Here is a 22,261-nt window from a genome sequence, read left to right on the forward strand (position 1 = left end):
ATTCATTCTGGGTATATCAGTGAGTTACTTAAACCAGCAATACACATGAGAAATTACAACATCCTAAGAATGAGCTGCTGAGGCAAGTGAATATCCAACTCTAAAAAGTTACAAGCAAATTAGYGATCAACAACAAATAAGCTAGTTATCTGTTCTAACTTTGATCAACTGCTCTATGTTCTGTGTAATCATCACAAACACGCTACTGAGGTTTTTGCTGAAGTTCTGGCCCTTTGCTGGCCTGTAATTTAGAGCCTCTCTGGTGGTCTCCAACACACTCAGTAAGTATTGTAAATGCATTAAATTCATACTCACTCATGGATAGCTCATGTTAATGAACACCATCTGGCAATGGCTTAATTTTAATATCTTCATCTAAAAGTTGGAAGAGCAGGTTTAAAACCAAAGTTATTTGACAAGTAAGCCACACCTCCATCACAACAGGTCCTCCAAGGGAGTATTTCCCTTTAGACCAATTAGAACCTTCTCTACCACGAGCCAAGTAATCAACTTGTGWTCAACAGATCAACTACATTTCCAGCCCAGCTTTACAATATGGTAAGTAAATAAAGGGATGAAGGGAGTGAGAGGAGACATGTTAAGAAACTCTTAATAAACTCACCAACCATTTCACATGAAAAGTTGCTCTAATTACATGTCTTAGAGAATAAGGTGATACCTATCTATCCCCAGCTTGTAAAAGCACAAATCTTTTTATAGTTAAAAGCATTATCCTAGGTTATATAGTGACCTGAAAAGACTACTTTTTAAAATGAGAATCTTATTCTTCAGTAGCCTGATAGAGATTGTCTTTTTGTGAAAGTACTTAAGTGATAAAAATAACCTCAAATATACTGCTGTGACAAAAATGAAAGAAAAAACAGGAAAAAAAGGAAAAATCAGTGTCTTCATTCAGTTAGTAGCAAGAGAGGAATTTCGTTTTAAAAAAGAATATTCATATTTCATACTGAGAACACAAAATTATGTTGTACTTTAAAGTGTCTTTTTAAAGCAATATTGCATTTCTGTTTTCCGGTTTGTTAGGATCATATTTTTMTGAATCACTGTTTTCAGAGCAGGACAACAACTCTTCAAGAGTGTCAAATCTTTTCTGCTGTGGTGCAGAACCAGTTCTCTCTTGATAAAAGATGCATTGCCCTCCACAGTGCATGACAGATGCAGACATGCATCTGCTCCTGTGTTGTATGAGCATTTTAGTTTAGTTCCGCAACTGCTTACATACTTCCACTGGAAAGACCAATCATATTTCTGTAACTTCTACAGCTTCTATGAAATTATGATTACACGAAGCCTGATATGACTGTTATTGAAAACAGAACACTCAGCATCTCCTTAAAATGAGCTCTTAAGAGCTCTTATTGAGTGTACATTTCCTCTAGTAGGACACACACAACAGATTCAAATTCAGCTCTRCATGTTATGAAAGCATGTACTGGCAAAAATAGAAAAGGAAATTATTTTACCTTTGTGATCAACAGAAGGTTTGAAGGCTTGAAGGATCTTCGGCACTGCTATCCCCATATCAAGTTCAGTTAGAGTTAGTTCATTCATGAAGTATGGCAACTAAAGAATAGAATATATAAAAAAAAAAATCCATGTTATAGAACTAAACATCATTGTTTCCCGAGGCCATTAAACTAAAAAATAAATAAAAGAAGATTGAACTTAAAGTTGCCAGTGAAAGAACACAAATATGATTACATGAATTTCTTCAAATTCTAGGATTTCACATTTGTCAGTTTCAAAATAGTATTTTAAGGGAGAGATTTATTATCTGAACTTGGAGTGAAAATGTTTTTAATCTACATTTAGGTTCAGATGCTGTCATTGACTCTGACTGAAATCTCTGATATGCTTTTAAGTCAAAGTATATATAAACAGCTGAATAACAAAGTGTAAATCCTATTTTACTGTGAATAAAAATTAAAGACTGTTTTTGAAGCTCAGTCACATTTTACAGTGGCAGCCACATCAAAAATCTTAGCTTTTTTTTTCTTTGGTAAATTCTACCATAGCACATTAACCTTAATCTGTATCATAATTCCAGTATTACAAAAGTCATTGCATTTCTGTACAGGTATTTGCTGTAGGACTTCTATGAATTAGAAATACTTATCTGCTGTGAACAGATAGAAGCTTTAACCTATCAAAAACACATCCACCCCCTATTCCCTGTCTTTCCATTGAACTGTTTCCAGCGAGATGTTTGAATACCCTGCTGTCATGATTGTGGAAASAGCCAGCACAGAATTAGGTTACTGCCTATTTCCCCAAAGCACAAGCAAAACTCTCTCACAGCYGGTGGTGGCAGCTAAATTTCAGAGCTTGTCAGCAAAACTACKTCTTTCTTTGCCTTTAGGAAGAGGTAAACTCCTCCCCAAACATCAGGGGCTGAACAGGCCTGTGATTAACTGCTGCTGTTGAAAAGGTTACAGAATGCAAAGGGAAGACCCAGAAGTCATCCAAAAGCATCATTTCTCCTTCATCCTTTGAACTTAAGCAGTAGCTGCACAATTATATCCTTTCACCCACCAGACAGCTGTTGCACTGACTGCCACTCCCATCGACCTCTCCTGCAGACAGCCTGGACTGAAAGTTATTYGAGGTACACAAGCAGCCTCATCTCCTCCTTAAAGGCAACCTACTTCCAACTTCCAACCAACTTCCGAAAGCAGATTTCATTTTGTTCAAGTCTGCATTTAGTTTCTATTCACAATTCTGATGTGCATGGGGGAGAACTAGAAGCTCTGCAGGTCTGTAACACTAGCTATAGAGACCTGTGTCAGGGAAGTTTATACTTTATAAGCAGTTCTATTTGTTCCCAAGTAAATATAGTAACACTTCCACTTTTCACATAKGAACTTAGTGGACACAAATAGTTAATTCAGGTGCAGTTCATTTGAAACTGAGGCAACAAATCTAAGTCRTGAAGATCTTACTCTGAAATTGATGGCAAAGCTGAATTGGAAAACTGAATCACATTTACTCACTCATTTGTCTTTTACAGCACCCTGGATATCTAAATAAGTAGTTTTTTTCCTACTGCTTCTAATCCCAAAGACCGTGCTTGTTTTTCTCTATCAGGAATGAGAAGTGAAAGTCCTTAGACTAGTTACCTTTATTTTGCTGAGTTTCATTTGGATCTTCTTGGACACCAGATCAGACCAATACTTTTCTCCTAAAAAGTCCCAAAATATTCTTCCAAGGAAAGCATTCACCCAGGCCTCCTGTTCTTCTTCTTCAGCTGCTACATGGGTATCTGGCAACTGAAAACAGAGCAGGTTATTCAGCTTTGGAAATGCTGTAAACTAAGGTTAGAAAAAGCCTCATTTACATTGGAGAGTTCAGTGACTGGCTACAAAAAGTAAACGTTCAGCACAGAAAGCAGCTTTGAAATCATGTCAGCTGGCCTGACATGAGCTTGTTTGTTATCATCCTGATGTGCAACAGAGTGAATAAGACTATACAGATATAGATTCACTTCAAGCAATGAAATGAGGAAGTCAAAAGTATTTTAACCTCTGGCAGAAAGAGCAGATAAGACCAGCGTGGAGATAAGCCTACCCCACTTACAAATGTGGAGTGTCAAACATGGACATTTTCTCTTCTCAAGAGGGTCTGAAAGAACAACTAATCTATTCTTTCTGCTTATCAGAAAAACAGGAGAGCAAGACTCAACCTTACATCCTTAAATCCAGTTCACAAACCGAAGGACAAACAGAGTACAGGGAAACACACTTCTTCCTGGTGTTTGCATATTGGATTCAGAAAACTACATTGTTCCTTCTGCTATATTAAAGGTTTTGTCTACAGTTCAAGAGGATTATGTCTTAGTTCATTTGAAGACCATCTCAAAACATTTGCTATTATATACTGGGATGTTGCGTCACTGATTACAGACATAAAAGCAAAGCCAGCTGAAATAATCCAGGATGTGTACATGCTATCATGATCTTTTTCAAACCAGGAAGTCTGGAAGAAAAACAGCATGAAAGAAAAATATCTTTAACAGCTCAACTGCCTGTAATGAAAGGAGAATTACCCTTTCATTACTATAGGCAGAAAGTCTGAAGCCAGCAGAAAAGCCGTGCTTTATAAGAGAAATCAGGTAGATGCTACAGTTGCTCTAAAAATGTTAAAGAGTATTTCTTAGCAATGACTGTTCTCAGTGGCTGCGTCCTCACGCAGGCAGAAATTACTGGGTTGATAGCTTCTTCTGCGACACAAGTTTCCTGCCAGCACCACTGATGTATTTATAGAACAACGTCTGGCACGTGTCAGGTTCAGCAGTGAATTCATCACCGCTTCAGGGGCTGCCGGCGCTAGAGTCTCCTTTCCCGGGGCAGCGTGAGCCATGTTAATTCACATGCTGTACTGTGGTCTCCTGAACCTTCTCTGGAAGCTGTGTCTAAGTCTGGCAACAAAGATGCATGACAGGAACTACAATTTTTAATATAACCAAATCATTGGTTCATTTAACTTATATATATGAACTTTATATTAAGGTTCTATTTATTAAGAACAATTCATCAGTTTTAACAAGCAGTTACACAGTCTAAGAGCTCAAAGAAAGCTTATTTACTGCTATTGACAGTGCTATTATGCTGCTATGTACTACACAAGATTAATACATCAGCCATTCGGTATCGCTTTTAAAAAATATTTATAAAATGGAAACTGTATGTATGAAGTGTGACCAATCCATCCAAGCCTTAGCTCTTTTTGAGCAAGACTTGATTTGGATAAAGTTGTAGTCCTACACAAAAGTCAATTCCACTTCTATCCCTCAATCAACTCAGACAGCAGGGATACCCCAGTAAAAGCTGCCCCACTGTTGTCAAAGCCACAGCTACGTAGAAAACGTACTGAAGGCGAATTTCTGACCCTGTTCATGGCAACAGGGCTGGGATACCACCCTTGAAGAAAGAACTGGAGAGGTTAAGCATTTTCTGAAACAGAATTTACAATGTACTATCCACACTGAAAAATTGCTAAAACCAGGATCTAACTTACACTTTTGTCACAGCATTATTCTATCCCAACCACACAGGGGGACAGGGGACAGTTTTCAGATGCAGTCAGAAATCTTAGATCTTGCAACTCCCCAGAAGGGGCAGAAAACAAAGACCAACTACCACGCACTAAAATTGCACTTAAATTGTTTCAGCAAGCCAGGACCTCAAAAATATGCTTTTAGTTCAATCTATTTTAGAATACACACAGAAAAAGTCATTAACTTTCTACTATTATTAGTAAACTATTGGGAAGTGATCTGTTTTGTTGTTGTTGTTTTGTTTGTTTTTTGATTTTAAGCATTAGCTGTCAAGATGCAATTTCTAGTTCTTTGGGGGATTAATGCTTTCCAGGATATACCTGTGTTATTTCTAATGAAGAAAATCTACAGCAACTTTGCCTTCAGCAGTGTAATCTTTTAAGGATGTGACATCGTACAAGCCAGAAAAAATAAATATTCTTGGGAGATAAGAAATCAAACATAAAAAGCTTGCATGTTACAGTAAGAAGAAACTGTGGTCAAAGGGCAATGGGCAGGTGTGAATCCCCACACCGAGTCTGTAAAAAGTTTGGGTCYGAACTGCAGTTAAAAAAAATAATATTTTTCCCCCCTACAGAACCGATTTTTAAAGCAGCAGTTAACCAGATAAAATATACTACCGTCTCTGATGCATCKTTTGGTGGTGGTGGGGGGGAAGTATTACCTTTTTCACAGCTGTAGGGCTGCTCTCTGCACTGAGGACTGGACTAGCTGAAGGGCTTTTCTTTTCATGTGGAATGCATTTGGCCATATAAACATTGTAGTCCAGAAGCATCTTCTGTCGCACATTGCCAGCCAGATCCTTGTGCTTAGGCTGAGATGTGATTTCTTCTCCACTTCCCTTGCTGCTGCTCCGGCTGTGTGTAAGAGCTCCAGACTGGCTATCGGTTCTACTATGTGTTGGCAAGATCCCTAAATCAAAATGAATAAAAACTGCTAAACAGAAAAGAAATCTGGCAGTCAAACAGCGAAGAGTAKGATCAAATATTTAAACGAACAAAACTAGCCTACAGAAATAATTTATTCTGAAAATAAACCATTCAAACTAGTGCTTTCTCATTTTTAAGACTGTAGTAAATTATCATGTTTAGGCAGTCTTAAACTCAAATTAGTCAACATTTGGAATGATTCAGTATTCAGCAGGATGTGCGACTGAAAACAAACTCAGCTGACCAGTAACACATTTACATGTGGACACACTCATAAATACAACATATGACAGAATTCCCCAAAACTGTGCAGTGGAATGCCTAGAAATAAAAGTCATATATTCTTATAAAATAGTCTCAAGCAACTATTCAATAAGAATAGCAGAGTATTTTGCGAGGTGAGTGAGTTGACCTGTTTTGCCAATCAGAGGGTGCCTGATCAGACACAAGGATGGATGAAGATCAGTTCAGGAGGCACGTGTGACAACATTTGACAGCAGTGAGTTATTGACAGATGAGGTTACACTTTAAAGATAATCCCATGTAACTGTTTGCTTTTTTGGCAGAGCTMGTTTTATGCCAGATTAGGAAATTAACCGCTTTTCCACAGTCAAGCAAGTTTTACCAGCAAGAGCAGGCAAAAGAAAGCAGGGGGCAGAAAGAGGAAAGGGCTGGGGAGGGAGGAGAGGGTGCCAAGATAAGAAGCAGGAGGCCCCTTTGGTATTACATAGCTGTTTGGATCAGAACAGTTCCACAGTCGCTATAACCACCACTGTGAAAACATATTCTTGGTTTGTTTCTTTTAATAGATACTATTATTAGAGTACAAAACATTAAATACCTGGCTTGCTTCCACATAAATTGGATGGCTTCTTTGCTTCCAGCTTCAGCTTGGATGCTAGAAGGAACTTCCTGAACCATTCCTCCTTCTCCCTACCTGTCCTTCCAAAGAGGTAAAGTACTTGATCCTTGTGGCTACTGTACTTTGCCCCATCCTGAAGTTTCTTGGATTCTTCATTGTTCAAGTCCACTTTTTCCGCAGATAACTTTTCTTCTGCATTCTCTTTGTCAATCTGGGCCTTAGCCATGAAGTCATCCTGTCTAGCAAGTTCAATGCAAATAGGGTACTTCTTATTCCAAATTCGTTTTCGTGCCAGACTCTTGGGAACCAGGGAAATCTGAAGGATAAAGGAAAGGGTTAAATTAACTTATTTTTCAATTATAATTTCCACCTTTCTATATTCATATGTGGAACATGAATGCCAGAGATACGGATCCTATGCAGAATTTACAAGGTTTAATCGACTTAACTTATAGCTGACTGATGTCTAAACCACTGACCTGTCACCAGGTCTTTGGTTTCATAAATCCTCCAAAAGATAAGGTAAGACATAGCCTTACGAATTTAAACAAGAACCACTTAAGTAGCTTAGACTTCTACAGTCATATGTGTTAGAAACTCGGTTTCMATTTAAGACACTTTATTCTCACAGCTATGCAGAAAAATGGAAAAAACAAGAAACTTATTTCTTTGCTCACTAGGAAAGTAATGAAAATCCAACTTGAGTTTTAAAACTCATTACTTTTCAGACCCACCTCATAAATTGAGTGCTTGAAGCTGGTAATAGTCAGCTCAAACAACTATGCAAGAATCAAGTAATAGAAGTGACTTGTTGATAATTACATTCGGAGTTCTTTATATTCAGTATTTAGAGAGAACTGAGACAACACAAATGATTAGAATAGCAGCAAGAGACAAAAATTCTARTCTTGGGGCTGTACCTACCAGTGTTTTTTAAAAACTGTGGGCAAATACTTTGGAGAACAGCCATCATTTACAGATTACATGCAGAGCACTCGGCACTTTTGCAATTGATTTTGAGGAGGAGGAAAAAAAAAAAAGTACCAGAAAATTTTCTAAAATACCATGGGGAACAATAAGCAGTCAAGTGCTCTTGTAGCATGTGATAGCTTTCTTGTCTCCATTATGGGAGAACAAATCTGTAAAATGCAGGAATCTCTAAGTTTCTTCCTCATCTTTTTCACCATCTTCCTTTAATGGAAAGCAGAGCTGACTGCAAACTCCTTTCCCACACTGACTCAGGGAAATGAAGGGAGATCCTCACTGGTCGTCTTCATCCTTTTATCTAACTTTTCCAGTCAAATGAAACAGTTTCCTCCCACATCGGTACTGCCAAGGTCCTCTATCAATGTACTGCATTAAAAATCTACTTTTTAAATTATGAAATATTAATATATTAGTTAATATAATGCCAATGGAATCAACTTTACACTACAACTCCCCAAAGATTTGCAGGAGTCAATAATATGTATGGAAACTGTTCCAGCATTATTCTTGATGTGCTCTTCCAACTGCAAAAAGCCCTCTTCTCCTTCCCTAGACAGTGGGTACAACAGTGAGCGTTCTCTGTTCTGGACATCTCACTCTCCTTTTTTGCTTTCATGTACAATGTGTGTTCTCACTCCAACAGTGAGATACAAAGATTGCTGTTTCTATCCCGATGCAGTTCAGACAATCAGGAACTATGCATGTTCATGTAGGCTTCAAAACAAGCAGCTATGCAATAATCTAATGTTTTGGGAACAATACTCAAATTTCTGCACGTTAATTTCTGCTTTGAACCATCTGAGGTAAAGCATGCTTTCCCATTATTGTGTAAATATGTAGTCTTGGTTTTTGTTTTGTTTTTAATCCTCTCAATCCTCTTCAGAACAATCTTTTGCAAGTTAATCACGGAAACAATTTTGTTTACATAATAACAGCACATGAAACCAGAAGAATGAAAAAACTTAAAGATTCAAAATCTTCCTTGTTAGAATCCAACATAAATAAAACATCTCACCTTGCTCTCCGTAAGGTCATAAATTTTCTGRCTGACATACGTGACTTCAGGCTTTGGCTCATTGTAAATAGCCCTTCTAGAAATATTTTTATTCGGTTTTGAAAGTCTTAAGGTGCTTCCTTCAAGACGCACATAGACAGAGTGAGTCAAAGTAGCGTGGTACGTTTCTGGATCGTAATTATAAATTTCATTCATCCATCCCTAGAGAAGAAAACACTTGTTAACAGACTTTTAAACTGCTGGAAAACCAAGTACAATATATACATGAAAGGTTTAAATAGTTACCCAAGTTTTTGCCAGACTCATGTCACTTGCTGCACAAACAAATGCAGCGAAACAGTAAGTGCCCTGAATGAGAGCACCCAACCAACAGAGCATGAGATGAGGACTGTATTCCAAGCACATTTGTTTTCTTGGGTACGTCATTTCATATCAGTAGTGCAGCACCCTCAGCTCATCTTCCWGAAACTCTGCAAGATCTACAGACATAGGCTGCTGGGAACAGCCACCAGCTGGCTGGCGAGGGCATACTGTGGAGCAGGCAGCTCCTCTGCTTACGAAGACCACTGACATCATCGAAAAATCAAGGACCGAGAAGACCACAATGGAATTTGTTTTAATGCACCATCACTGTCCAACAGCACTTAATGCATCGTGTCACTGCTCAGTTGCAATGCACAAACTACACAAGTGGGTTATATTTCATTACCTAGAGACCTGTGCAGGAACGAAAAAAACAAACTCTGCTGTAACACCTCTGTAGAGATTCCAGCCACAGGGGTGACACTATTTCTCTTCTCTAGCACCTGATTACAAAAAGTGCAAGATAAATCGGACAGAAGAGAAGCCAGAGTATTCACTCATGGAAGTCAAGTTTTCCTTCTCTTAACCTGACAAGTAACATACTTTAACAATGATCTCTACCTGCACTTCAAGACCTACATACTCAATATACATTAATGTCAGAGTGAAGGAAATAGCTTGATCCTTATCAAGATAGATTTAAAGACCATTTCTAGTTCCTCTAAAATGTTGCAACTACCATATGCAAAGCATCTCAGACATTACTGCTGCATCTTAACTTACCAAAGAAGTTTCCACCCACACACAAAAATGTAGAGTTTATTTTAATGCTCATTTACTTCAGTGCCACATAATTTCTCAAAGTAGACAGCATATAAGTTCTCAGATGCCATAGCAACAGTGCAATCTGTTTTGCTTACTCCATGATCTAGCTCCATTTTCACTATAAATCATAAAAAAATAGGTAAATTAGAATTCTTTTTATGTTCAGTAAAGATTAAGTCACTCTTTGCTCAACTCCAAAGCAGACTGCCTTGTTATTTATAGAAATACCAGTGCCAATATAAGCTCTTTGAAGAAGCTTTTTATTTATTTTTCTTTTTGCTTACATCGGGTATATACAACTACCATACAGGACCCACAATTCAAGTGGAAATGTTTTCTATAAACCATCAAGGTTTTGCACAGCAGGGTTGATGTTTGCTTGAGCATATCCTATTTCCTTCCTAGAAATTAAGCCAAGACATCTCTGAATAGACAGCAATTAATTTTCAGCCAGGAACTCCAGCTGGACTTACTGAAGCACAAGGACATCACAGGCCTTGCCTGAAGCTGCCGTGAGCTATTCACCCTGCACAGACACTGAATATCCATATGGCCCACAGACCTCAGGAGAGACTCCCACCTGCCCCCCGGATCAGATCTCAGGCTATTTCTAGCTCTGACACTGAAGGTTAGAGGCCTGCAGCCAGGACTAAAGTACAGACCGAAACGTGCTGCCTCAGGAGCCTACCGCCTTCTCCTGCAACAAAGTGCAGCTGAAGACCACACAAGCTGGCACAAAGAGAAAGAAATTCTTAGAAAACAGCTCCTCACAGGGATCTTAGCCGCATGAGCCCTGTTTATGACTTTAATATGCAATAAAGTTATTTTCAGTATGTGGATGGGAAGCCCTCTTGCATGCAGGGTACCCGAGAAGGAAGGATAGGGTACTTTGAAGTTTCTTTAATATCCTGGTCGAGATGGAATCAGCAGAAACCTTCTGACAGCAGCACTCAGGCTTAGCAAAGGACATGTAGCAATGAAGCAATGTATGATTTATACTTCTCTCTCGATTGCCACAGTGCCATGCTAAGAAGTGAAAATCCTATGCTTTAAAGACGGAAAGCTGCGTTAAGAAGTCATCAGCAYCTTTGGGCATAGGTCAGATGCACAAACTTTGCCAGGCTTTCTCAGTAGCTGTAACATAATTATCCAAGTCCTTCATTGTCACATTTTGATTTTATCCCTCAAAACATACTGAGATGCCATAGCCACATATGTGATAGAAAGAAACAAGGCACAGCTTACAGCATACAACTTAACCAAGTTCAGTGAGTTTCTAGTAGCASAGAGGTCTGAATTCAGCTGGTGTGCCATCCACTAGACCGGCACCTTTCCTATCCAATTCCCATTACCGTGCCARTAGCAGTCTTTCCGCAAGCGTAACRCTATAATGGATCTGCACAGACATCACGTATTTGCAGATAGTCCCAGACGGAAGATTTCCTTACACTTCATAATTAAACAGCAGAGGGGAGACACTTCTGAGGATGGTCACTGTTTTCCCAGCAGCGACAATACAAACGGAAGGTAAAGGGTAAAAACAAGTAAACCGGAGTCTTGTTCCGGTTTGCACAGGCCTGCTTCTGTCTCAGCAAGYGCTGGAATGTCCCACCTGCTTTTCCGATCTCTACCGTGCACCCAGGCTTTCCATTTCAAATAAATGGATGAGCTCTATAACCTGCCAAACGCACATTTTTTTAACCCCATCCCGCAGGCTCCCTTGCTCATTACACAGAACGATCATCGCAAGCGCAAGCGCATGCTCCTCCCGCCGGCACAGCTCAGGYGGGACAGGAGAACCCTCCAAGTTGTTTAACCACGAGTTCTGGCTGCCTAAGCTATTGAACACTCAAAATCTAGAACAGGCAGAAATTWAACACAGTAACCACCTAAAATAGCAGCCTACACAGCAATTTCCATATGAGAAAGCTTGGCTGCATCATGTACTTGAAGGTTAGCCCAAAAAACAAAAATATAGAAAGTTAAATTCAAATCACTGGTTTTATTCAGGTAGTCTCTAGCCAGTCAGTACTATAATCCTTCCTSTAAATAAATTTTAAGATTCCCAGTTTCTAAGGACGCAACTCAACTTTCAAGTTATTATTTAACATGGAGAAACACTGCACGGCTCAGAGGTAGTTGTTAATACTTTATCAAGCAATCATGCTTCACTATTAATGAATCTGCAAAGCTCTGTCAGCTGTAGGAATTTTTCCCATATACCWAACAGTGCTAAGGAAGTAAAAATAAAACAAAATAAAAYTATAACACACCCTATCTACCTTCTCATTTCAGCAATTTTCATTTTTGTACCACAGACTGCCATTTAGCATGAAAGCATTTTTGAAAAGGCTTCAAAAGCTTCAAGAGGCTTCAGAATTCCCTCCAAGATCTTACATTTTAAGAGCAATTTTAGCAGAAATATCTCCTTTTCTCTCTGCAAAAAGAAATGGAAACAAAAGATTCACAACCTGTGGTAACCGCTTCAGAATGCTCCTAAACAGAGACGTTATTTGAAGCAGCAATTCTGTTACTGTGATCTGCTAGCAACAGATATATTTTCCCAAACTACTGAAACAACAATGTGTTTCCTTGTGTAGGCGAGGAGAGACTGGATGATTGGGTTTTTTGGTACTAGCGAAGTTGTTAAAATAAGAAATTTAGTAATTCAGGGAGGACAATGACCACAGTCATATGTTACTGTGCAGCTGCTTGCCATTTGCACTGGTCCTGTGATCTCCATCTGTAAAGGTCAGCAGTTCCTCCGAATTCACGGCTGAAATTGGGAGAAAGTGCGCAACTATCAGACTAGTAACTAACCTAGAAAGCATCCAATTAGAATATTGCGTGGAATGGCTTTTATAGCAAAGGTCATAGATATTATTTAAAAAGAAAAAAAATCTAGCTGGCAGGATCTGGCCAGCTTGTTACATAGCAGAGACTGAACTTTGGCTTTCAAAGTGTTATGCTTGTTCCAGCACTGCTATCAGCTATCAGATCCTCCAGGGAACGCCCAGGTCTGGGCAACACAAGCAAAATGGCTTTAAAAGGCCTCCGCTGTTTTACTTTTCTTCTTTCACAATACCAGGCTGCAAATTTTAATTTGAATTACAGTTCAACAGAATAATACATGTGAGTAAGAACTGCACAGCTGGGCCCTGCAGAGCTGATAAGCTTTTTTAGGGTTGTTTAGTTAGGATCTCAGGTGTGTTAAACCTTAACATGGGAGGGAAGATAGGGGATTCCAAAAGGAATTCTCAGGAAAGACTCCGAGGSCTGAGACAACAGAATACATCTGCAGGGAAAAATAAATAAAATCAGTATTTCTATATTACCAACTACATAGATGAAAGCACCAGCCAGAGAGCTTCACAACGCAAGCCCAAATCTGGAGTATACTGCCTCCAACATTTCTTAGTGATACTAACAGATTGATTAGTAGCTATTAGCACTAAATGATAACATCAAAAGCTTCAGAACCAGAATTCTGAAATTCTTGCTAGATTGTAGATAACTCAAACCTATTAGTATACCTCATTATCATTATTTTAAAATACTTCAATAGTATTTTGCTTGATAAGTAGGGAAAAAATATATAGGGTGCTACACAAATGCATTTAAAAAATATTATATTCAAAAAGGGGCAGAATGTTCACTGACATGGAATCTAAAAACTTGTGTAAGACCAAAAAAAAAATTTTAAGAAATGATCATAGTCTTAACTGTAAAGCACATTTGTCTGTCAGAGGCCACTATCAAACACAAAATCCCTTGGGCAATATTCAGGAAGAGCACACTGCTAAAAAGCSTCCTCTTTCTGTGCAGCTATGGTTCAGAAAGCTTCACTTCTTCAGCAGGCACTGCCAACACGGTGTACATTTCTGCTAATAAATGTGTTTGCTAATGGAAAGGGGAGATTTATCATCTCCATTTTAGCTGTTACTTAAACTTTTTTTTCATCAGTCAACAGAACATAAGGGAACACTCGGAAAGGCCAACAAGGAAACCAGAAAAGCCTAATGGGTTCAAAAAGGGGGGAAAAATCCACTGTGGGCATTAAAGACGACGACAACTGAGCAGACAGAAAAAGGAAAGGGAAGCTAGAGAAACGAAGATTGCAAGGGAGCAAGAGGGTAACGACACACTGAAGATGCACTTTTTTGGTTCGTTTTGTTTTACACTATCAAAGATGTCGGAGTGAAATAAAGTGAAAGAGTCACAGAAATTAAAAAAGAAAAAAAAAAGAAATGTAGCTTGATTTAAATCAAGCCATACTAGCCAGCACAAAACTGTTTTATTCTTTCATGTTTCAAAGGAACAGTTCTGAGGGAAACAATGTTTGTGTTCAGGTATTTTGGCAACTGCTCAGCAGAATTTTCCACTAGTTCTTCAAATTCAAGGGAAACTCAAACTTCTCCATATTTACACAGGAGCACATGTACTTGTACAAAAATAGTTTGACAGCAGTTTGGCAGAACCCCAGCTTCTAAAGCCCCATAAAACAGTCTTACTTTTAGCATTTATCACCATTGCATAAAAGCAGTTCAGCCAAAATGCAAGACCAAAGAGTTCCAAATAGAGTATTTTTATGCAAGAGTTAAGTTTAATTTTCCTATATTCATGTCAGTTTTGTTACAGATTAAATCTTTACCTCATTCTGCTGAAGCTCTGAACTGTCTACTGCTCATTTTGACAGAGGCAAATAGGAAATATTCATATGGGGGGTGGAATAATAACTTCCAATCTGCTAAATCTTATTACCTTACTTTCTACTACAATACAGGCACTACACTGGGTTTTAAAGTCCCGAAGCATTAAAAAGGCCTTTTATTAATACATTAAAGACAATTATTTTCTGTGTTAACAAGACTAAAAATACTTATCAGGCCACACAAAACATAAATCTGCATTCATACAGAATCTCCTGCAGAGTTATTTCTTGCCTGCAGCAATTCTCTTAGAATGTATCTCCTAGATAAAAGCATAAAAATATGGTTTAAAGGTTCTTGAATAGCAGCTAACATCCCGAAGAGCCAGCTCAACATCAGCCAACAATGAGTATCAGAAACTTTTCAGCTTTAGTGTATTAACACAAATACATATGAAGGGACTCGGTGTCCAACTGATACAGACAGAACTGAAAGTTTGTCAGGATTCGTACACACAAGCAGCAGGTAAATCAAATGGAGAGGCAGGACTGTTCAGCCTACACTCACTACAGCAAGTAAAGACCACCACTCATGCCATTCAAGAAAAACAGGGAACACCAAGGTAGCACGTGGACTGGGCACACAACCGCTGTGCTCAAAGCTGCCCATTTTGCACCCTACTCCTCTACACGAAGGCATTCACAAATGCTTCCATAAGCAAATGTAACAAGACACCACCTATTTGCTTAATGATCTATGAAATAAACATGTAAATTATCAGCACAGCTGCAATGAGAACCTGTATTTTGGTTATAAGAGTGGAAATCAGAAACTGTGCATGCTGGTATACATGCTATATAAAACAGTGGCATATTCGGACATGGCCACTGGAAATCTGTGAGCAGTTTCTTAATTTGAAGTTTTCACCCACTACACTTTCTGCAGGCCATGGCATTAAACAGTAGTCTCAATCACCTACAGCTGTGTACATATGACAGAAAAACAGAGATTATGGTTTTTCTTAACCACACCAAAAGCAGACAAAGTACAGCAGCTTGCCAAAGCATCTCCCAAGATGCATCTCAAGCGAGATCAGAGTTAAAAGACCTTCTGTATTTCATTCCTTTGCAGGAGTTAYTGCAGATCTCTCTTGTGATGTGGCAAATGTTTCCTCATTGAAGCTAACACATATCTTTGTGCACTGGTTTGTGGAATTTCAATTTGTCTGACAGAAGGTGTCTGACAATTCTTTAGTCATGAGTTTTTCTGCCGGTATCTTTAAACATCTTTCATTAGCAGAAGAGATTCACATTTTGCTTAAAAAAAATAAGTTAAATGATACCAAGCAAAAGCTGTGTCACTATCATTCTGAGATGCTTCTGTTTCACATAAGAAACTAGCAGCTGCTTTACTATAAAGCTTTGCGTTTAGGAAAATACTATTTTAATTTATCAAAGACATGAATTAGGTGAATCAGAATGGGGTAGGGAAGAAGCACAAAGCTTCTGAAGTAACTGAGCTGGTCATGTGGTTCACAGCTGGACAGACAGCAACATGCCAGACATACCAGCAACAGCAGCTCACTGTATCTGAACAAGAAGTGGAAATTTGGGAAGAGTGAAAAGGAGGGAGGAGAAATTTTGCTAGAGCTTTATTTAAAAACCAGCTCTCAGGCACACATTTTAGTGAACTGTAATCCAGATTATACAACACACTATTCAAAATGTCAGCACAGAGAACAGCAGGCATCATAATTCGTGAGTATGTCCTTTCTCATCGCTCATTCCTCCTCCCATCATAATTAGCTAATGCTCGAAAGTAATCTGTATGCTCTCCAGCTCTAGGCTTTACTTGAGCACAATGCTTTTGAAGCTTCTTGATTTAACAGACAAGATAAATCACTGTCTAGGTGGTAAAATACCCCAGAAACAGAACACACCTCCCAAGACGCAGCTTCAAGCACAAGTATTATTTCACACACTAAACTCCGACACTACTGGCTTTCAGTCARTCAGCAGAATCACTTCAAATCCATCAGCAAAACCATTTGCCCTTTCATTTTTGAAGCAATTATTCTACTTCTCCTCTAATCTCTAAGGGAGTTGAAGTCTTATGTAGTCTTGGATACTAACTCATTTCTCTCCCTGCCAAAGCCTCTAAAACAAAAAGCTCTAAAACAATACTCTAATTACAAACACTGATAATTCAGCTCATCTGCACCTTCAGAATAACACAAACATTTGCCCGGAATAACACAAACACACACAAAATGCCATGACCTCACCTTCAGTATTTCAGGTTCTTTGATGTCTAGGGCTCCYGTATTCCATTGCTTTCTCAAACTTTTATGCAATCTGAGATATTCAGGAGTACTTGGAGTAAGAAGCCAAATCACACAGACAGCCATCATAAATCCAARGGCAATTCCAAGTAAGAGTCCACTTAAGTAGCCAGGGAGAGGGATAATAAAGTAAGCATACACTAACAGTGTTAAGAAGTACAAAGTTTTGACTGGTATTTTAGGCTGTTGCACATAAAGATTGTTTTCATCTTCACTACTGAGCATAGTACCATTTTCCTCAGTCATCTCTGGATGAGGCAAAGTTTCAGGAGGTTTATCACTTTTGTTTTCATCCTCTAACAAGCAGAAATCTTCAGAATAAAGTTCACAGAACTCCTCATCCTCTTTGCTTGCTAGTGCAGACAACGAACATTTTTCAAGTACTAGTGAAGTTTTCATATTCACGTCCTTTGTGCTCGAAGACTGAGAGTTTTTGGTCTCAGTCTCCTTTGCATGTTCTTCAACTGTTTTTGACTGGTCATTCTTATTCAGGTTAGAGTCACTCCCATAGTAGTCCCCCTCAGAATCACATTCTTCTTCCTTAATGCTGTAGTTGTTATTGCTTTCCAAATGGCCATTCAAACTGGAAAGGTTTGAGAGTTCTGAAGCACTTGAAGATAAGGCTTTGGGCCTGTGGCTACTACTTTCGTCACCCATTATTTTACTGAGCAGCTGAAAAGGCTCATAGATTACTTCAGAAAGGCGTCTTTTAGTATCTTCAATTTTAGCCTCCATTTCAGGTACTTTAAAAAAGGAACGAGTGTCAGAAGGAGATGTTAATGGGGATGAAGGGGCAGTTTTAGAATCACCACCTGTAGCTCGAGGTTGAGTGAACTGTTTGAAGAGATGTAAATTCAGTTTTGAGTCCGGGGGTCTGTAAGACACAGCTTCGGATTCTTGTTTAGAAGTGTCTGTAGACAGAGATTTCACTAAAGTTTTCATTAAATGTCTGTGTCTCATCGGCGGGGTGGGTTCTTTTGGTTCCACATCTGTTGAGAGGGACTTGACTAAACTCTTAAAAGGCTTTGAACTAGAAACGGTGGATGATGCACTAGAGCAGACAACCGATCTGGAAGGGGATGAGGATGGGGAAGACGACAGGTTGGCTTTCTGTTCCGCAGGTGCTGATGCACCTGATAAGCTAACTRTGTGACATGAATGTGATGAGGGAGACAGAACTAGTGGCACTGCACTGAATACTTGGGATATGGAAGGAGACTCCAACGGCTTTACAGCGTCTGCAGTTGGCAGAATTGCAGGTGATGAGGACAGCAGTGATGCGGAGTTGGCCATGTTAAGCGAGGTAGCTGGACCAGAAATATCATGGCCACTATGCTCAAAGCAGAGGTCTTCCTTGGCTTCAAGTGCTGTTACAATGCTTTGGTCATCTAGTTCCTCATCAAGAATCTCCTTAAACTCCTCTTCCTCCTCTTTTTCCTCCTTCCCAAATGCAGAGAAATGAATAGTAATGGTTTCTCGGGAGACAGATCGTTGGACCTGTACTTTTGGTGCTGACTGCTTTGAGGACATTTCACCAGTTTTCTCTGCATGGCTACTGTTCTGACTTGTCATTGCAGGTCCCAGAGACGTGTCAGAATCTGTGAAGAAAACGCAGAACTAAGTTAAACACATTTTTCCTCCCCAARCATCCTTACTTTCAAGTTTTCAGACAAACACAAGAGACGGGTTATATGCAACAGGTCTRTCAGTGGAAGAAAATAAAACACTCTGGACACTTTTCATCTCACTAGATTAAAAACTGTCTAGTCAAATCAGGGACTGCTACTAAACACACCTCCACCACCACACACTGACTGCAAGCTTATTTATCTGCATAAAACATCTCTAAATTTTAGTTAGTACTTCCATTCACATCTGTTTTACTCCCCTTATTCTTAACATCGCTGAACAGAAAAAAAGGGATTCAAAGACAAACTAGGGGAAAAAATTGTTCAGGACAACGGAGAAACAAGGATTGGAATACAGAGCATTACCAGAMCCTGTCAAATAATCTTGAAGGAAGAATCTGACATGATTTTAGGTAGAAATAAAATATAAGCAGAAGACAATAATGCCCAAAATTATAATAGGTTACTGTTTGCCAGCTAGCGTACTTCCACTCAGCAATATTAGATTTAATTAAAAATTAATTAGAAGGCAATATTAGAAGTATTGCACTGTTAAAAACACCTTCAAGTGTTTTGAAATCATAGTTCATCCCTGATGTACCACTCTCCCATTTTCCATAATGGCTACATTTCTTACTGAGTTCCAAAACCCCCATCCCACACCAGGGCATGGAAATTCTTCACTCTTAACTCTCACTTCCTTCTACATATGTTAGATCCTGCTTTTGCTTTGTTTTAAAGCAAAGCTTACAAACTCAAAGCAAGGACAGAAACATGTAGAAGTCTTCAGGCAGTCTTTATCATTCCATGTTTTGCAAACTATGGGCAAATGATCAGGATATACAATAGTCCAATACCTACAGGCAAATCTAAACATAATTGGATAGAACTTTATTCTAAAAGTTATCCTCTATAAATAAAGATTTCCTAAGACATGACATAGCTCCAAACACCAAAATAACAGGCAGTATCAAACTAATAATTGTCAAAAAAAACCCATGAATCAGTCTGGACTTTCTGCTTCAACAGACAGGACACATTTGAGATATACTGCAGACAATGCATGTACTTAGACAAAGAATTCACTGCTGCTAGCAGTTTTGCTGTAAGAATACACAAGAACACTTCAGCAGAGGCAACAGCTCTTCRCATTGACATAGCAACAGTACTTCTTCAAAATACTGATTTCTTCAATTCAGTGCACACAGGTTGCTTATAGGATAAATACGCTAAAACACCTGCCTTTTACAGCCGTTTTCAAACATTTCATTGACCCATAAAAGTAGGCTTACAATACCATGGAGAGGAAATATCACACATATTCAAACCAAGCCACTGGTGGCCGTTCTCAAAGATGGATCAGGAATTACAAGRCAAGCTCTGCCTTTCTAGCTGTGAAGCAGTACTTCATCTTCATCATCAAGACAGCAAGTTTACCACTATAGTAACTGAATTACTTTCCAGGAGCTGTTAAAATGCTGTAATCAAACTGTCTAGCAGAATTAATGAGATGCCTTTGTTGACATTTAAAGAACAGTTCAGAAGAATGATGACATGGTGTTGAAGAAACATGTACTTCATAAACAGTTGTGGGATCGAAGATTGTATTTTGTAGCAAGACAATGCCACCTGTTTGTCATAATTTTTCTAACAAAGGTTGTAGACCCTTATACTTGCTAGTGGCAATGCTAGTAAACATTTTCCAACCCGTGCCAGTAAAGGTGCTGTGTTAAACATTTTAAAACAGCAAGTCTTTGCTACCCAGCTTATCCAGTTTAATTGGATCAAAAGAAACAACTTCTGACTCAGTATGGTTATCCATTTTGTGGCTTCTAAATTATTGACTGGTTTATTCCTTGCTTCTTCTAGCATTCACATGTCTTCCAATAGTTGTACAAAAGGAACTGAATTCTACTATGCTTCATGCAAAGTCTCCAGAAATGTTTGTTCCAGCCTTAAATCCAGTTCTACTGCAAACCTCAGGGAGTCAGTCTGGGCTCAAGGAACCAAAATAAGTTTTCAGAACCTATTCACACTTTCCTCCACTTCCCACCTGAACAGCTTATCATAAAAATGGTTAAGAGACAAAATACAAAGTGCTACACTGCTCATTTTTCAGATCAATTTGTCAAGAAAATAGCAATTCAATTGTTACTGCATTATTAAACTAACAGCAATCAGCAACTACAGAAACATTGTCTAGAAACAGCCCAAACTATGCAGCAAGGAAAATATGCTGAAAACTTTCCCAGCTCTTTCCAAAGTGACTTATCTTCCCAGAACACRCTTTTACATAAGCATGCTGAAAGTTAATTTCTAAAGGGCTGCTTCAGAAAGCAAGAGCAAGGCTAAATACTATTTCAGTTGAATATCCACCTCTTGGCTCTCCCTGCCCATTCCCCTCTCCCATCATGCAAATCTATTTCCTTCCATTGTACCATCCCTAGAGCTCACTAGACCGTTCCATGTAGGATTAGAAACCTCAGAATATGCTCCCACAATCAGATCCCACACAAGAGCATGGCTGAAGTCTTTATGACAGTTCAGTGGTTTGAGCTGCTTGCCTAAAACGTGATCAAATTCACTGACTTTTTTCCAACATGTGCCTCCCTCCTAACAGCTAACATACTGAATCCACTAAAGTGATTTTAAATGCACTAGAAGAGATTGAAAAATATCCAGTTACTCTATTCTGCATTAATTACTAATTGAACCAGAAAGAATGTGCATTGACTTGACCTGGTACATTAACTGCTACCCTTGGAGCAGGAATATCAGGCTTTCAGTGTTTGCTCCAATTAGTATCAGCTATATTATATGCATGAATACAGGCTAATTTGAAGATAGTGAAGGCAGTATCACTTTCATCTTTCTGCCAAAATGAAGCTGGAGGTTTGATACAGARATCTAATCCAAGACTGAATCCTGATCAGAGGCAGGCAGCTCTTTACTAGCTAAAAGAAGGCAGCTACATCTCAGAGACAACACTCTTCCACCTGAAGATACAGCCACATGAGGTGGCTTCTTGCTCTGCATCATGTCTAGGAAACAATCTGCAAAGGCCAACTAATTCCTCCCCCTCACCCATTCACAGGTTTAACACCTAACAAAAGACAGGGACTCCAAAAGAAGCACAACAAATACTTTCTGGTCTTCACTCTTCTCTGCTATACTAGCATTAGGCTCTTTTCTGCTCTAAAACACCAATTGTTCTCCTTACAGGCAGGGACATTTTTGTTGGCACTATACAATTTTTAAGAATAGAATGAGCCACTATCAAGGAGAAAGCTTTACTTTTATTATCTATTCCAGTTGCAGAGAAATCCATACACATACACATACACAGCTTGAATTCCTGACAAGTGCCTATTTAGCCTCCCCATCGCATGTTAGAAGCCGGCCATTCGGTGACAGAGCTACCTAGCAGGATCCCTCCAGGGCATCTCCAGGCCGCGTCCTCCTGCAGTCAGGCACATGGACAGGAACGCAGACGACCAGTCTGAAAAATCACAGGCTCTAATACTGCACTGAAGTGTCCAATTTTTAAACATTAATACAATGAAAAATTACTATTTTTGCTACTATTTAAAACTTACTCCTTTGGAAAAGCAGATTGAGGATTCTGCGTAACATTCAGATTGCACTTAC

At 39.0% G+C, this 22,261-nt stretch overlaps 1 protein-coding gene across 3 annotated transcripts in view; it reads right to left on the reverse strand.

Moving 5' to 3' along the window:
• The window catches only part of TEX2 (testis expressed 2), a 58,919-nt gene that overhangs the window by 13,959 nt on the left and 22,699 nt on the right, over positions 1-22,261 (reverse strand). For all 3 annotated transcript variants that reach the window (XM_085304661.1, XM_085304664.1, XM_085304663.1), the window contains exons 2-7: positions 16,929-18,583; positions 8,868-9,068; positions 6,845-7,181; positions 5,739-5,986; positions 3,138-3,287; positions 1,485-1,584 (exon numbers count right to left, since the gene is read on the reverse strand). In XM_085304661.1, the coding sequence (XP_085160787.1) occupies positions 1,485-1,584; positions 3,138-3,287; positions 5,739-5,986; positions 6,845-7,181; positions 8,868-9,068; positions 16,929-18,557 (2,665 nt within the window). In that variant the 5' untranslated portion in view covers positions 18,558-18,583. The remainder of the gene's footprint in view (positions 1-1,484; positions 1,585-3,137; positions 3,288-5,738; positions 5,987-6,844; positions 7,182-8,867; positions 9,069-16,928; positions 18,584-22,261) is intronic.

The sequence above is a fragment of the Rhea americana genome, unplaced genomic scaffold, assembly GCF_003343005.1.
Source record: "Rhea americana isolate MKP2758 unplaced genomic scaffold, rheAme1 scaffold_21, whole genome shotgun sequence".
Lineage (NCBI taxonomy): Eukaryota > Metazoa > Chordata > Aves > Rheiformes > Rheidae > Rhea > Rhea americana.